Source organism: Lacerta agilis, chromosome 16 (genome assembly GCF_009819535.1).
Source record: "Lacerta agilis isolate rLacAgi1 chromosome 16, rLacAgi1.pri, whole genome shotgun sequence".
Classification (NCBI taxonomy): Eukaryota; Metazoa; Chordata; class Lepidosauria; order Squamata; family Lacertidae; genus Lacerta; species Lacerta agilis.
The window spans coordinates 34,746,561-34,763,515 of record NC_046327.1 but is presented as its reverse complement, the minus strand read 5'-3'; the positions used below and the strand labels follow the sequence as shown (position 1 = coordinate 34,763,515).

The following is a 16,955-nucleotide window of genomic DNA, read 5'->3' as shown; positions in this document are numbered from 1 at the left end:
GACCATGGAGAGCTGCTGCCAGTCAGAGCAGACAATACTGGACCAGATAGACCAGGGTTCCCCTATTTCAAGAAGTGAAAATCTGGACACAAATTGTTGACCTTTTCTTTGGGGGGGGGGTGTTTTTGGAAAAAATGCAACCCCCCCCCACGATTTTAGGAACGTCACTTTCACCATTTAGGACGTCACTTCTGCCATTGAAATCCCGGTACCCAGTAATGTCCGGGAAAATCTGCGTGTATGGCAACCCTAAGATAGACCATCAGACTGACTCTTCATGAGGCAGGTTTGAACATTCAGCACTTTCTCTGCTAAGCTAAATCTCCATGTCTGTAATTCTTTTGGTTGTGCGCAGTGCACAATACTGTGAATGCCAACAAGGAAGGAGTGGCTAGAATTCCCTGTGTTACAGAGATGCCACCCCTCTCACAAAAAAAGGGTTTTTGAACATTTTCCTTCAGCTACTGTGTTCAAAGAGGGTCTTATAATAGACAGAGGTATGTTGAACCACCTCGTGGTCTATTCCAAAATAAGGACATCAGGATAAATGGATGTGTGGATGAATGAATGCATTCTTAAGCAAATGAATGAAGACAGATAAGAAGAGAAAAATACTTCTAGACTGAGCAGAGAGTGAGGAAACCAAACCAAACGAAGTGTGGAAAGTCGTGGTAACCCTCTGCTAACAGCCAATATTTTTTCTTGGGTCAATGGACCTGCATAACCTACTTTTTTGAACTGTAAACCTGGACAGATTTTATAGGGCTGCGTTGATTTTGATATCCCTCCGCCCACCTTTGCACTGATGACAAGGCCCTGGGGAGACCTCGGGTCACCCTCGCCTGTCCAAACCTTCTTCTCTTCCCTCCCTTCACCTTTTCCCCCAATTAAATCATCCCGCTTAATTACAATAAAAGGCCAACTGTTTACCCAGCTCGACATAATTAATATTTGCTGCGACCAGGTTTGCGAGCTGGGCTTTGCCAGCAGCCGTGCAGTTTGGGAAGGGGATTTGGCTGTATTAGCAGGGGGAGAGACAGCTGTCTCGCTTACTGATACAAGGGCTGAGGGGGGGGGGGAGAGAGCGGAGGGGCTGGATTAAAAAGAGAGAGCCTGGAATTAGACTTGATGGGGTTGAGCGGGAGAGGAGGGGACATTATCCACACAGACACATCCCAATCACAGGCCTAATTGCAGCATCCATTATTCCTTATTAAAAACAAAAAAACAAAAAAACAAATATTCAGCTAAAAGCTGCAAAAATATCTATTTTACCTCCCGTTCTCTGTGAATGGACTTCATCTCTTTGCTCTATTGGGACATATGTATTAATTGAGGTACAAAGTGCTTGGAAGGGCCTGCCAGGCTGATGTGAGGAGGCACAAGTGACGAAGGCCAGCTTAGGCAGCCATTTTGGCTTGAATCGATCGCGATGGTGAGAAGGACAGCCTCTCTCAGAAGGCTGCTCTGTTAGTCTTGCTCAAGGAGATACGGGTTTATTTATGGATTGCATTTTACCCCACTTTTTTCTCCAGTGAGCTGTCTGCCTGAGTAAGGATTTGAACCCTGGTCTCCGATCCGATACTCTAACCATCATACCACACTGGCTCTCACTGGGCAAACAAGCCTATTGTTCAACAAGGCCTATTGCTTTAACAAAAAAGTGGCCCATCTCTTCCCGCATCCTGTTCTCCCAGAAGGCCGGCGGTTCGAATCCCAGTGTTGGAGTGAACTCCTGTTGCTCTGTCCCAGCTCCTGCCAACCTAGCAGTTTGAAAGCATGCCAGTGCAAGTAAATAGGTCCCGCTGTGGCAGGAAGATATATGGCATTTCCGTGCACTCCATTTTCCATCACGGTGTTCCGTTGCTCCACAAGCGGTTTAGTCATGCTGGCTGCATCACCCAGGAAGCTGTCTGTGGACAAACACTGGATCCCTTGGCCTGAAAGCAAGATGAGCGCCACAACCCCATAGTCGCCTTTGACTGGACTTAACCGTCCAGGGATCCTTTACCTTTACCTTTTACCGAAAATAATTTGGTACTAAATACCCAAAAGACAGTAGAAATGGTAATTGATTTCAGAAGGCACTCTTCCGTCCTGCCACCACTTTCCATTCTTGGTAACATGGTTGTAGAAGTAGAGTCCTTTAAGTTCCTGGGCTCTATAATTTCTCATAACTTAAATTGGTCAAGCAACATCAATAGTATTATTAAAAAGGTCCGCCAGAGGCTGTATTTCTTGCGTCAACTAAGGAAATTTAAATTGTCCCAGGAAGTGTTGATCCAATTCTACAGAGGCATCATTGAAACTGTTCTCTGTAATTCTATAACAGCTTGGTACGGTACAGCCTCCAAGAGAGACAAGAAAAGGCTCCAACGAGCTGCAAGAATTGCAGAAAGGGTAATTGGTGTTAGCTTGCCTTCAATAGAGACAATTTATGCTACCCGAGTTAGGAAGAGAGCAGAGAGAATTGTAGCAGATCCTTTACATCCCGGTCATCATCTGCTTGATTTACTTCCATCTGGACGTCGCTACAGGACTTCATATACAAAATCGGCCAGGCACAAGAATAGTTTTTTCCCTTGTGCCATTAAATTGTTAAATTTGTAGTTGTATAGCTGAAGGGGAGGTAAAATATGGGTGGGGTTTCTTTGCTTCTTTGTATTGTGAGAGGAACAGCATCTGTATGTTTACATTGCAATGTAGCCGAAACAAATTCCAAGTATGTTGGAAAATGTACTTGGCCAATAATAATAAATTATTCCTATTATTCCTATCATTCCTACCTTGAGGAGTGTTGGCTGGGGGGTGCACCTTGTGTGTTACCCTTTGCCAAAGATGAAACTACATAGAGAGCAGGTCACCAGCCAAGCCAACGAGGCCGCTTGATGACACGCCCTGGCCTTTAGAAAATATTCTGGGTCAGGATCCCTCCTCCTCCTTTGAACAATGGCGTTCCTCTGCTGCTGCTCCTTGCCTTCCAACCTGACAGGAGCCAAAGGTGACCGAGGGTGTAATATCTAGGATTAGAGAATAATGATCCAGACCAAACAGACCATCCAGCCATTCATTCCAGGATGAGCTCTCTCCCCTTAAAGGGGGGGGGGGGTGGGCTAGTTTGCCGCTATCATCCTGCTGTGGGGGATTTTACCAGTCCATACCTCAGTTGTGGTAAAATGTGCGATAAAGCCTGTCATCTGTGTGAGCTCAGTGTCATAAATGGAATGAGGGGATATGAGTCTGACCACCGTGGTGTGCGTGCTTCGTACAGAGTGCTGCTTGGGGTGGGGTGGGGGACCATGCACTCGACACACCGTGCTGTATACAAATCAGCATAGATTCCATGTTTGTGGCAATCGCTTCCCACACTTCCCCTTCTCAGAGGTTTGTTTCTGTCACTAAGACGATTTCCCCTGACACACCATCTCCTCCCAGTGCCGGCTCCCTTTGTGGGTTCACCAGACATAATCCTGTGTCCCATCACAGCCATTTCCCGCCATAACCCACCAGGATGTCACACAGGATTATGACTACGCAGAGAGCAAGGAGGAAGAATTCCACTCTAAGTCTAATCCTCCGGCTTCTTCCATGGAACGATGTTTAAGGTGATCCCCGCCAGCATTAATGAGGCTGGGAAATATGATTATCTCCCCATTAAAGTGGAGGGAAACTGAGGCAGCGCGAGACTGATGGATGTATTATCCACATGCTCTCCGGATGTAAATGGTAAGTCTGGAAGTAGAATTGTGGTATTTGTGTGCCCCCAGCATTACAATTAATATTTGATCCTAAATTCCTGCCTCCTCTAGTGATTCCCAAACATTCAGATTTCATCAATCACTATAGGTCCAATGCTGTGCTCAGTGGGGTTATGTGTGCAAGGAACAAAGCCTGCTTGCACAATGAGACTCTTCCCCCATTGCTAACCTGCATGCCTGCCAAACCTGTTACGGCCACCTCATCATCCAAACCTTCCAGAGCAGAATTTGGAGGAGGGAGGGGGGAGAAGTCCTGCTGTGTGTTAGGACTTCGTTCTATGCATAAAACAACTTAGTTAAATATCACCCTTTGTTCACATTCTCTTGCCTGATGAGGAATGCCGAACAATACTTGCACATTGCAGAGGGTTCCGGACAATATGCAGTGGTAGCCTACCTGATGCTTTCCAGAGGTTTTAGACTGCAACTTCCAGCAGCCCAAGCCAGCAACATATGGGGGGTGGGTCATGTTGACCAGCCTTGTTCTAGAATGCACACAGTTCATGTGAGCACTTGGCTAAGCTGGTTAGGCCACACAAACACTCAGGCTGGTGCCCGATTTGGCAAGATCCAGTTTGGCAAGAGCCTCTTAATCTCAGGGTTGTGGGTTCAACCCCCACATTGGGCAAAAGGTTCTTGCATTGCAAAGAGTTGGACTAGACTGCCCTCGTGGTCGCTTCTGACTCCACGATTCCATGGGCTCCTCTTGCCTTGTGTCTTCCTGGACAGGGGCAATGACTCTGCTCTCCTTCCTGGACAGCGGAAGCAAGAAACCCCCTTTCCTGGCAAGCAGTAGCTCTGCACACCATGAAGCTAGTTTGCCCTAAGGTCTCCTTAGCCAGCAAGGACCTGCCATTTGAATTCTCCGCATTGCCTCTGAGACCTCAAATGTACTGTGTTCTGATGTGTCCACAGTGAGTCTTTTGGCGACAACTGGTGCACGCCTGCTTCATGATAAGGGAAGAGGAGACCCTGTGGGGAAGATGGGATTGTGGGCCCTCTCATAGGTTTGGGCAACCAGCCCAGTTGTGCTGACCCCTGACACCACGGCTGCCATCACTGCATATGTATTGGGGGTACACCTGAAACTGCAGGCGCACATTGCCATGAAGATTGGTAGCAGTGGGCACACAGCTAGCCATTAGTGGTTCTCTCATCTAGGTACCCTGATAAGCATCGGAGGAACTCCAGGGTTCTCTAGCAGGTTAGTGGAGATTTGAAGATGACTTACCTGCCAGCAAACTGACCGGTAGCACCTGCACTAGAAAGATCCAGGAATCACCACGAGTGCCATAGGATGTTGTGTTAAAGGTAAAGGGACCCCTGACCATTAGGTCCAGTCATGTCCGACTCTGGGGTTCCGTCGCTCATCTTGTGTTACTGGCCGAGGGAGCCGGTGTACAGCTTCCGGGTCATGTGGCCAGCATGACAAAGCCACTTCTGGCAAACCAGAGCAGCACGCGGAAACGCTGTTTACCTTCCCGCTGGAGTGGTACCTATTTATTTACTTGCACTGGCGTGCTTTCGAACTGCTAGGTTGGCAAGAGCAGGGACCGAGCAACAGGAGCTCACCCTGTCACGGGGATTCGAACTGCCGACTTTCTGATCAGCAAGCCCTAGGCTCTGTGGTTTAACCCACAGCGCCACCCGCGTCCCAGGATGTTGTGTTTCATTGCTTTAAAATGCACCACTCTGAAGAGGTTTGGGTTTTCCCTTCTAAACAAGGGACTGAGATGCTCCGCCCTCCTTTTTCTGACCCTCTTGCCTTTGCCCCTTCTGGTCAGTACAAGCTACTTTCTCCACTTAGTTAATGGATTTTGTTTTGATTTGTTTGTTGCCTGGTTCAGCAGCAGAGGATTTTGCAACACAGGGAGTGTCCCGGTGTGCTTTTCTTGAGCACTTTAAAGAATGATTTTATACGGTGGCCGGGAAGGAAACCTGTCACCCAAATGGGGAAGAAAATGGCAGGTTTTTATTTTAACCCACCAAATTCCATTGTCGGCTCTTAGATAAAGCAAAAAGAGGCTGACACCTCAGGTGGTTATTTGGGATGCTGGTGTTTCATTATTACACTTTTCAGCCATGAGGAGTGCACCATTTGGATCATGGTTGGCCCCAGATATTTCCATAGAATTGTAGAGCTGGAAGGGTCTTAAGATTTAGTGTCAGGAGTATAACGTATTCCTGGACACAGCAGAGTTAACCGCAGACTTTTCTGGAAGCTTCTGGCTGTTGTGTAATTAACTGGACAGCACAACGCAGGAACTCAGCAACTCACTTGGATAACTATATACAGTATTTATTGAAACAACTAGTATCCACAAGTTACTATGTACAGACTATACAAAATAAAAGAAACAAAACATAAAATCTTTCCTCTCTGTCTCTCTCTCTACACTGACCACTTACACCTAACACAACCACACACTAACCACACAAGCTCTCACAGAGAGCTCACTCTTTAGGAACTCATTGACCAATCACAGGCCGTTGCTAAGGGTCTAGAGAGAGAGCAGATCTGGGCTTTCTGCCAACTGGTAATTGCTTGAAGATAGACAGCTGAATTTCTGCACGTACGGTAGGCAATTTGAAATCTCTAACAAAGGGACCCCAAGAACCATCTAGGCCAACCATCTGTAACACAGGAATCTTTTGCCCAACATGGGGTTCGAACCCACGAACCTGAGAGTCAGAGTCTCATGCTCCACCAACTGAGGCTGTCCCATGCCTGAAGTAAAGAACAAGATGATGCCCCTTCATTCCAGCCAGAATTTGACTGGACTCTCAGGTCAATGTTACTACAGCACTGGGGATGGGGGCAGCACCCTGCCCTCTACCTGAGGGCAACAGGCTAGCTTAGGGGGCACAGAGTAGGACTCCGGGGGAACCTGCTGCCCCCCAGCATCTGCCACCTGAGGCAGCTGACTAACTCTACTCATTTGGATGATGTACACCAGGCACTCAAATCTCTTGGGATGCTCCTGCCATATTTGAACTGCCTTCCGGAGAAAGAGGGAAAGCCCTGGCTTCCATGCCTCCCTCGTAGCTGTGAAACCCCTTTCCCTCTTTCCAAGGTCTCTAGCCCATGCCTCCTTGAAAACACATTCCCAAAGCAGTGCCCTGGTATCCTGAGCCCTCCTTGGATATTTTGAAAGCCGGAGGATGGACTAGCATCCTTTAGCTTCTTTCTTCTCCTTGTGTTTCTGGCCGATTGATTTATATTTATAGGCCAGTGTGGCCTGGCTGCATTTTAAGGTAATGGCAAAGGGATCCCTGGCCGTTAAGTCCAGTCGTGGACGACTCTGAGGTTGCATGCTCATCTTGCTCTATAGGCCGAGGGAGCCAGCGTTTGTCCGCAGAGTTTTTCTGGGTCATGTGGCCAGCATGACTAAGCCGCTTCTGGCGAAACCAGAACAGTGCACGGAAATGCCGTTTACCTTCCCGCCGGAGCAGTACCTATTTATCTACTTGCATTTTGACGTGCTTTCGAACTGCTAGGTTGGCAGGAGCTGGGACCAAGCAACGGGAGCTCACCCCGTCGCAGGGATTCGAACCGCTGACCTTCTGATCGGCAAGCCCGTGTCCCTTTTAACTGTACACAACTGACAAGTGTCCATTAGACACTGTCCCAACAGTCAATTATTTGGTACGCTCAGGATATCAGCAGCTACATTCATATATTCACAGGCTTGTGTAACCTATCAGAGGTACCAGCTGTTAAGTTGCACAGACCTGGGATCTCGGGGTCCTTAGTTCTTGGGGTGCTTGTCCTGCCTCCACCTGTTGCCATAACTTTCTGGTTCTTTCTGCCTGTTCACAGGAAATATCAGCAGGACTCTGGGACTTAACGATTCTTGAGAGATCATTTCACACAGGGAGGTATGCTCCTCTCTCTTGAGTGACAGGTTTGAGTTTCTTGCACACACACAAGGAAACACACATACACACACACACTTCAGAAAGTCTCTGTCTCACTCTGAATCAGCAGCTGACAGTTCATAATGTTGCCTGCTCTTATAGAGTGAAAGACTTTGTCCCTGTATTTGAGAGGGGATGCCAGGCCACAACCAGCCCACACCTACAGAAGGAAGAAGATAAAGAAGATTGGCAAAACAAATTAGCAAACTATGCAGGACAAACTAGATAATCGGTAACTCAAGAAAGAAAGAGGACTTCGTTTTTTTTAAAAAGGGAAATGTTTAATGCATATTTTTAAAGCTTTGCGGATAGATTATTACATTAGTAGAACTTTTAAAAGTCACTTCAATAAGATGAAGAAGGTCTTAAAATTGAACTGTTAAGGATATAAGGTTTTATGGAAATAGGAGGGGGAGTGGAGGGAAGTCAAGCAAAAAATTATGGTTTGAAATTTTGTTTATGATGTTTTTTCTTTTTCTTTTCTTTTCTTGTTATTATAAAATTAATAACTGCTTACCAAAAAAACAAAAAACAAAAAAACCAGGATGTTGCCTGCTCTGTTCTAAAACTGCTTCAGCAAACCTCACAAAATCAGGGTTTTCCATATAAATGCAGGGAAAGAATCTGGCACAAACATCATCCAGCATCAGTTTCCCTCCCTCACAGACTTGTAGCCCTTGGAATTCCAGCCTGAGTGATGTGTCTCCTTTCACTTGCCCTTGCTTGGGCCCTCTCTAAAGGGGCAGAAAACACTTACAGCATGAGAGAGACCTACGCCAAAGGATAAATGGACATAAATCTGACATCAGGAATCACAAGACAGAGAAACCAGTAGGAGAACACTTCAATCTCACAGGGCATTCTATACAAGATTTCAAAGTAGCTGTCTTATTAAAAAGGAATTTCAGAAATAGACTGGAAAGAGAAGTTGCTGAATTGCAACTCATTACCAAACTTAAAACCATGGAGAGACCTGGTCTGAATAGAGACATTGGATTCTTATCTCATTATACACGACAAAGCTATTTTTAACCTTCTCACCCCTTGCTTTTTCCTGTAAGACCAATTGCAGTCGTTAACTGTCGTCAACAGGTTTTCCACACCTATCAGCCTATCACCCATTCCCACCACCCTTCTGAGTCATACCCCTCCCCACTCTCTCACTATATATGAAGGTCTGGTGACTTCTGTTTCAGTGTATCTGAAGAAGTGTGCATGCACACAAAAGCTCATACCAAGAACAAACTTAGTTGGTCTCTAAGGTGCTACTGGAAGGATTTTTTAATTTTTTATTTTGTTTTGACTAAGGCAGACCAACACGGCTACCTACCTGTAAAGGAGAGAGACCATCATTGCTAATGGGTCGTGAAAGCATTGCAGAGCATTTGCATTCTTTTTGGTTCCCTGCTAATTGTCCTTGCCTAGGAGAATCCCTGCCTGAGCTTGGAAGTAGTATGTGGTGCTTTTAATATGCAGCTCAGTGGGGACTACTCGCCTATTTTAGCATCTAGAAATGTTTTGCAGACAATGGGGTTGGAAAGGTGATGGACCAGCTCCACCTAGTGAGGGGGAAATGAACAGGAGATCCTGACTGTGGGAATTAGCGGTATTCCATAATATATATTATGGCATAGTAAATTTTAACAATTCTACACTTTATGGATACCACTGAACACAGTATTCAGTAGATGCAAGTAGGAGCAATTATACTTTGCACGAATTCTTCTTACTGTTGCCTCTGACATTCCTATTCCTTGCCATTTGCCATGGATTTTTCCCACCCTGCCCAAACTTTCTCCTGTTGCAGGCTTCACTGTCTCCAGTATTGGACCAAAGGGGGTCATTTTTATGACCTCAGAAGCGAATGAACTGGTTGTGACTCTCCTCCGTGACTCATTTGCATGCAAGTTTAGTCACTTGTTACACTTTGCTTATCACCAGGAACCTGGGAGATCTCGACGGCATTATCATTTTGACTGGTATGATTTCATTAAAATGCAAATTTAATTGCCCTGCACACAGAGAAATACCACAGAGATTATCCTAAGGCCAATTAATTGCCCAAAGCTGCTGCAAAATCTTTTTGTGTGTGCTGGTCCAATTTTTGCTTCAGATACCCAAGTAATTCCCAACCCTGAAACTGTTTCCACATTACCACTTGACTGGTGCTATTTATAGCCTTGCCTTTTCTAAGAGCATCACACCAGGGCTGCATTTAATGAGGACCTCTGTTAAGTTGCATGACACTGCTTCAAAGATGCTCTTTTATGCTCCATATACTCACTTTTTTAATTAAAGAAGAAGAAAGTTGCCGTAGATCTCTAAGCACTTGGCACCCATAAGCAAGGCTTTCTGATCTTGCATCTTCTGGGCCTCCATTTATTTCTCAATTATTTGTATTGCTTACCCTTTTTTAACTCACTGGATCTTTAACTCACTGGACCCTGAAGCGTGGGGCTTATCCACACTTGGTTTGCCCTGCCGCTTTCCCCTAGGGAATACCCAGAGTTTAGTGCTAAATTCGAACTAACACCAACTGGGTTTTCTGTGAATTGCTGTTTGTTCCGATTAGCGCTAAAGAGCAGGCCTTCTGGGGAAATGCAGCAGGGGAAGAGCAAAACTGTTCGGACCCGTGGCTACAAAACATGGGGCAATTGGAAGTGTGGACGAACCCATTACATAGCTGGAGGGTGTTGAGTTAGTGTAGATGTGAGCTTTCTCTTACATTGAGGTGGGAATCTGCTTGCCCCCACCCGTTTGGGAGCTGTAGAGGTTTTTATATGTTGCTGTAGATCTGTGGGTGCAAAATGCTTGGGATCAATCAGTGTTAGGATTTAATTAGAACTGGTATGTTAGGAGCGGGGAAAGGCAGACCCAAGTGTGCATTGGGGGTAGTAAGAGGTGTGGTGGTCCCAATGATAAGCCTCTGTAATTATCACATGTAAAAGCTGCTGGAGCAGGCACACTTCCTGGGTTGTGTATTAGGGCAGTCATCATCACCAAACAACAAGTGTTAATTGAAAAGACCACTTTCCTTGTGAGATGACCACCTGGGGTGGGGGGGGGGGATTTGAGGTCCAAAGCATTGAAAGGGAAAAGTAGGAATAGGTGTGAAAAGCTAACCCCCTTTGAGATAATAAGCTTTAGCCCATTGAAGGAGGGACCTTCCCCTGGGTTATGAAAGAGACCAGAATTTATGCCAGGGGAGAAGCAATAGGATTGGAGTTCAGCTGGAATGCACCCTGCAGTAGAAGATAAGGGATAATGATGCTCTTACTATGACATGAGCTGGCACTTTTGGGGCTGCTGCTGCTGTGACTGTGAGCCCCTCTGTAAGCAGGCTCAGGTTGTACATTTGTGTAAATAAACCATATATCATAAAGACCAGGGGTCAGCAAACTTTTTCAGCAGGGGGCCGATCCACTGTCCCTCAGACCTTATGGAGCTCATCTTGCTTTACAGGCCGAGGGAGCTGGCGTTTGTCCGCTTCCGCTGATAGTTTTTCTGGGTCATGTGGCCAGCATGACAAAGCCACTTCTGGAGAAACCAGAGCAGCGCACGGAAACGCCGTTTACCTTCCCACCGGAGCAGTACCTATTTATCTACTTGCACTTTGATGTGCTTTCGAACTGCTAGGTGGGCAGGAGCTGGGACCGAACAACAGGAGCTCACCCCGTTGCGGGGATTCGGACCGCTGACCTTCTGATCGGCAAGCCCTAGGCTCTGTGGTTTAACCCACAGCGCCACCTGCATCCCTGGGGCAGCCTATAGATGTCTTCTAAAGTAGGCATAGGCAAACTCAGCCCTCCAGATGTTTTGGGACTACAACTCCCATCATCCCTGACCACTGATCCTGTTAGCTAGGGATGATGGGAGTTGTAGTCCCAAAACATCTGGAGGGCCGAGTTTGCCTATGCCTCTTCTAAAGGTTTTATTCATCTTGTTGACACCTGTGTTCCACAGGGTGAATTACTTTTGCCTGCCCTGAGTCTTATTTACTTATTAAGTTTATACACCACCCTTCTTCCAAAGATCAAGAAGCGATTCTGGGACTATTTTTGAAGAAGCTTTCCTTTTCTTTTTTCACTATCCACTTTCTCCACACCCCATGATTAATTTTATGCTCCTCTTATCATGTCTCCTCTTTCTAGCTTCCTCCACGTTCCCCATTTTTTCCCTAAACTAAGCCCCACCCCCAGGTCATAACTTTGTTTTTTCCCGCTTCCCCTTCATCTTTTCCGAGGCCCCTTTTTGCATGCTTGGCCTCGTGTGCTCCTTCCTTCTGTCCAGGCTCTGTATTCGAAACAGGACACGCACCTTCCTTCCCAGGGAGACACAGAAAAGACATAGATTTATGAACCAACCCAATCAGGAGAATGCATCGTCGGTGCACTACCAGGTACTTCCAGAACACAGATTGTCAAAGCGCAAGAGGTTTCGCCTTCAATAGGGTAAGGGCTTGGAGCACGCCCACCATAGGTGCCAACCCCCTGGGGCCATGTGTGCCAAATTCCCTATGGAGAGGCCAGGCACCCACCAATTTCAGTGCCAGGGCCATTTACGCTACATGGCACCAGGGCCGGATTTAGGTTTGATGAGGCCCTAAGCTACTGAAGGTAATGCGGCCCTTTATATGTCCAGCTGTCCTTTGTCAACAACAAATTGTTGCTTTTTTGTGTGTTGAATATATGCTATATGGTAATTTATGGACCTAATGGGTATCTCAAGCCATTTGCACATAACAAAGTATGTATTTTATCAAAGTAATTGTTGAACTTATCTTATATTTTGGAAATGTACTTCCAGTGGTTTTTTCCCCTTTATTTTTTTTTGGGGGGGGCCCCCAAGAGAATGGGCCCCTAAACTATAGCTTGTTTAGCTTATACGTAAATCTGGCACTGCGGCACCCATGGCCCTGGGTACCCACAGTTGAGGGGCCAAGCTCGCACTCCTGGCCGTCACCCCTACCTTGCAACCTCAAAGCTTGCTTTATTATTATTATTATTATTATTATTATTATTATTAACCAACTATTAATTTTGCACATAGTTTAGGAAGAGAATAAAACGCAACAGTAGAGAAATGGGGAACCGCATTTTGGTGGACAGCGGATGGGAACAATGTAGGTGACCGGGGATGCAATAATAGGAGAGAAGCTGGAAATGAGCGCGAAGGGGAATGCATTAAAATATGTCAGAGCAGGTCTTGCAAAAATCACGCCATATATCCGCCGAGGATGCCGCCCAGCAGGGCAGCTGCATCCTGCTCGTGTCGATAGCAGATCAAGGGGCCGTATTGGATTCTTCGATCGTGAAAATCAGAGAATTGGAGTTCTGTTGCTTTGGCAGGAATTGCGGCAGCTTGTTTGTTTTTAAAGCAGTTTTTTAGCTGCTTTGTGCAAATAAAAGAAAAAACAAATAAGTAAATACATCAATAAAGATTCAATAATTCTTCAGACGGGCCTAAAAAATCTCCTCCTGGCTCAGTCCTGCCAGGCCAGAGGTGGCTTCTCCTTTTGAATGGAGTCGGAGTAGCTGCGCATGCGTGCCACTCTTCCCTTTTCCTATCTCTATGGGGTGGGGAGGCGGGGCTTGGGCTTCCTTTTGCGACAGCTGCCGTAAGTGAGCGCCGGAAGTGCTCCGCGCAGATTCCAGGAGGTCGCCGAGCGTGAGAGTTCTTCGTGGGTACGGAAGGGAACGAGTGGCGGGAAAGGGGCACGGGCGAGGGAGGTGGGGGCATGGAGGCTTAAGGCTTCGACCTGCCTGGCATGCACACGTGTGTGCGCGCACGTGTGAAGGCGTGCGCGCAACATCATGCAGGGCAGCAGCACGTGTAATCGCCCTTGATTCTTCCTGCCACACCCTTTGAGAACCACTGCTTTATGCTGTATTGTTAGCATTGTGTTCAGTCTACCAGGCCACAGTATAGAGCCAGATAGGACTGTGCAACACAGACTCCCATCCTGCCCGGTAGTGGCGCAAATATCGGCTGCCACCCAGGGCTTATGGGATAAGGAGCAGAATAAATGTCAAGTGACAATAAATGCCATGGACTGAGACACTGAGGGATCCCCATGGGTGGCAGTGAGGGTCTGGGTGTTAACAAGAGGCATTCTCTCCCTTGCAGATTCCTGAGTGTTGTTATTTTTTGAAATGTATTTTCTCCTCGCAGGAAGGAAGCAACCTTCCAGCGCAACCTTCCCTTCTTTCCCCGACGCTACCCAGTATAATAATAACAGTAACAATAATAATAGCAGTAAGAGCAACGCTTGGATGGCTGATCAAGATGTAGAGAAGTGTCAGGAGACACCAAGAGCGGAAGACTTGGTAATGGACAGTGAAAAGGAAGAGGCAGTGACTGACCAAAAGGAAGAAGAAAGTGAGGTTCAGTTGGATCTCTCCACTGAAGATGGCGCCAAAAAAGTTGTGCCAGGCATAATTTACCTTGGTCACATCCCCCCTCGCTTCCGGCCACGACACGTCCGTAACTTGCTTAGTGTGCATGGTGAAGTAGGACGTATTTTCCTGCAGCCTGAAGGTGAGCCTTCTTCGTGTGCATTGGGGAGCAGTGGGCAGGGGTGGGTGGGTCTGCCAGTCATCTGAACAGGGTCAGGCAGAATAAACGCCATGGTGAAAGCCTACAAAGCGAAATAACCATGTTGGATGCAGGCGCCTTAGAACTGGTGTCAGCATCTGGTATGGGAAGCGTATGAAAGACGTGGAGATTTGTGTAGAGAAGCTGATTTCAGTGTGTCACTTGATTTATGATCTGTATGCCACCTTAATTGAAGCGTTGTGCAATTCTTACATTTTCATAGGGTATGAAAAAACTACAGTTGAGTGAGAAATCTAGAAGCCAGTGGATGTGTGGACTGAGGTTGCATTTAAAACTAGGCCATTGTCACATCCTGCACAAACCTGTAACCCTCCTCTCTGTGTCCTGCAGAGCGATTTATACGAAAGAAAAAGAAGAAAGCAGGTAGCAATGCCAAGAACTTCACTGAAGGCTGGGTAGAATTCAGGGATAAGCGTGTGGCAAAGGTGGTAGCTGCCAGTTTGCACAATACGCCCATGGGTGTCCGCAGGAGGAGCCGATTCCATTATGACCTCTGGAATATGAAGGTAAGCAGTTGCTGAGGGCTGCGCCAGTAAATAAGGATTCCTCCCTTCACATCTAATTGATCTTGTGACTTAAACTCTCACTTGAAGGAATGAAGTGCAAAGTGGCCTTTCTGAAGGCACCGGACCTTCCCTCTCCCTCTCGCACTCTCCTTGGATGGAGCCATGAGTTTGCAAAAGCCTCTCTCACATCCATCTTCTATTCATTAATGTGGTGCAAAACAAACTGCTTTGCAAAACTATCCTTGGATGGGTGGGCACAAATATCACAGTGCTTCTTGCACCCAAAGCCCAGTGACCTGGGGACGGACGGGGACGGACAGGGATGGTAAAAGTCTACAGTTGACCCTCAAAGTAACATTTCACTCCCAAGGAGAAGAAACAACAAATCCATATGGGTATCATTTCATATGTGAACAGCGTTGCAATGACAGATCAGCTACATTCTGGAATAGCAATGGGCTGCTGACAAATGTGGGTCACGAGGGGATCCTTTTTGGGGAGGATGTACATTTCTCTGCTCCCATTCCAGCTGCTTTTGATGATATCAGGTCATCCAAGTACAGTGGTACCTCGGGTTAAGAACTTAATTCGTTCCGGAGGTCTGTTCTTAACCTGAAACTGTTCTTAACCTGAAGCACCACTTTAGCTAATGGGGCCTCCTGCTGCTGCCGCGCCGCCAGAGCACTTTTTCTGTTCTTATCCTGAAGCAAAGTTCTTAACCTGAAGCGTTATTTCTGGGTTAGCGGAGTCTGTAACCTGAAGCGTCTGTAACCCGAGGTACCACTGTACGTGTTCTTCATATCAGTATAATGCTTAATGCTATGTGATTATGGAGATTAACCCACTGTCTGGAGAACAGAGGAGCCTCTTGACCATTCAGACGTTGGCTATTCCTGGTTGCACGATTGTCAGATCTTTTAAGCCTACGTTTTTAATAAAGGGGAGGAAAAGAGACCACAGGACTCTATGCACTGTATAAAGTATCACTCTTAGAAAGTGTTAAGAAGATGCTGTACTTCTGCTGTTGGAGGCGGCACGCTTTTAAATTCCCGTTGCTGGGAGTGGCCTGTGGAGGACGTCCCTCTTGCAGGCTTCCCATAGGGGCATCTGGTTGGCCAGTGTTAGAAGCAGAGTGCTGGACTCGGGCCTTTGGCCTGATCCTGCAGGGCTCTTCTTAAGTTTCCTTGTCTTTTATCCCCAGTATCTGCACCGCTTCAAGTGGACTCACCTGAGCGAGCGACTGGCCTATGAGCGGCAGGTGCGGCAGCAGCGCATGCGGGCCGAAATTTCACTGGCCAAGCGCGAGACTAATTTCTACCTGCAGAATGTAGAGAAGAGCAAGCGCTTTTCAGAAAAGGGCAGCCGGGGAGGACAGGAGGAGAAGAGCTGGGGCTTTGTCCAGCGCCAGACTGAGGAAGAAATCCAGACCAGCAAAGGGAACAAGCGCCTGAAGAAGCAGTTGGCCCGGGCTGCTGACATCCAGCAGAAATCCCAGTCAAACAGCTCTCTGCTCTCCAAGATCTTCAATATCCAACAGTAGTGCTTGTCCTCTGGAACGTCACGACTTGCCGCCGATCCCGGCTTAGCTGCTGGCTGCTGGGTTTTTATAAGCCAAGCAGACTCAGTCTATTCTTGAACCTACCAAAGCAGGCGGGGGAAGTTCATTCTTCGTTGTCAGGCGCACGGCACATTTTATTCATATGCTGTGGTTGTAAATCTTGTCGATCTTAATGCTGTGCGGAGGGAGCCTCTTTTTAGGGAGCTGTCCAGCTTTGCCTGAGCAGCATTAAAGCTTTCCCCTGTGGGGATTTGGCAGAGGTTTGCTCTTTTGGTTGTTCTCTTGGTGGCTGAAATTGGCGCTGGCTGTCCCATCTTGCCCAGTCCTGAATTAAGTTCAGAAGTTGATCCAGCGGAAGAGGGCGCTGTTCTAGATCAGATGCTGCTGCGGGGGAGGGGGGGCTGAAACTAGCTAGAATCCAGTTGCTAATAGGAACCTTGATCTTCATTTAGAAATGAGGGGTGGGATGGGGGGTGGGGGACAGGCCAAGCACCGCCTTTGTGGACATTTCAGTTCCCTGCCGCTGATCATCCAAGGTACTTTGGAATGAGAACGCCAAACGGGGATTCTAAGTGTTTTGGTGACATTGAGGCGATAATA

General features: G+C 47.1%; 1 protein-coding gene across 1 annotated transcript; it reads left to right on the top strand.

The window, feature by feature from the left end:
- The first annotated feature begins 13,866 nt into the window (after positions 1–13,866).
- ABT1 (activator of basal transcription 1) lies at positions 13,867–16,612 on the top strand. The gene is made up of 3 exons (XM_033173614.1): positions 13,867–14,213; positions 14,622–14,797; positions 15,999–16,612. Exons 1-3 carry the CDS (start codon positions 13,949–13,951, stop codon positions 16,335–16,337), a joined length of 780 nt encoding a protein of 259 aa, XP_033029505.1. The 5' UTR covers positions 13,867–13,948; the 3' UTR covers positions 16,338–16,612.
- Positions 16,613–16,955: the final 343 nt, after the last annotated feature.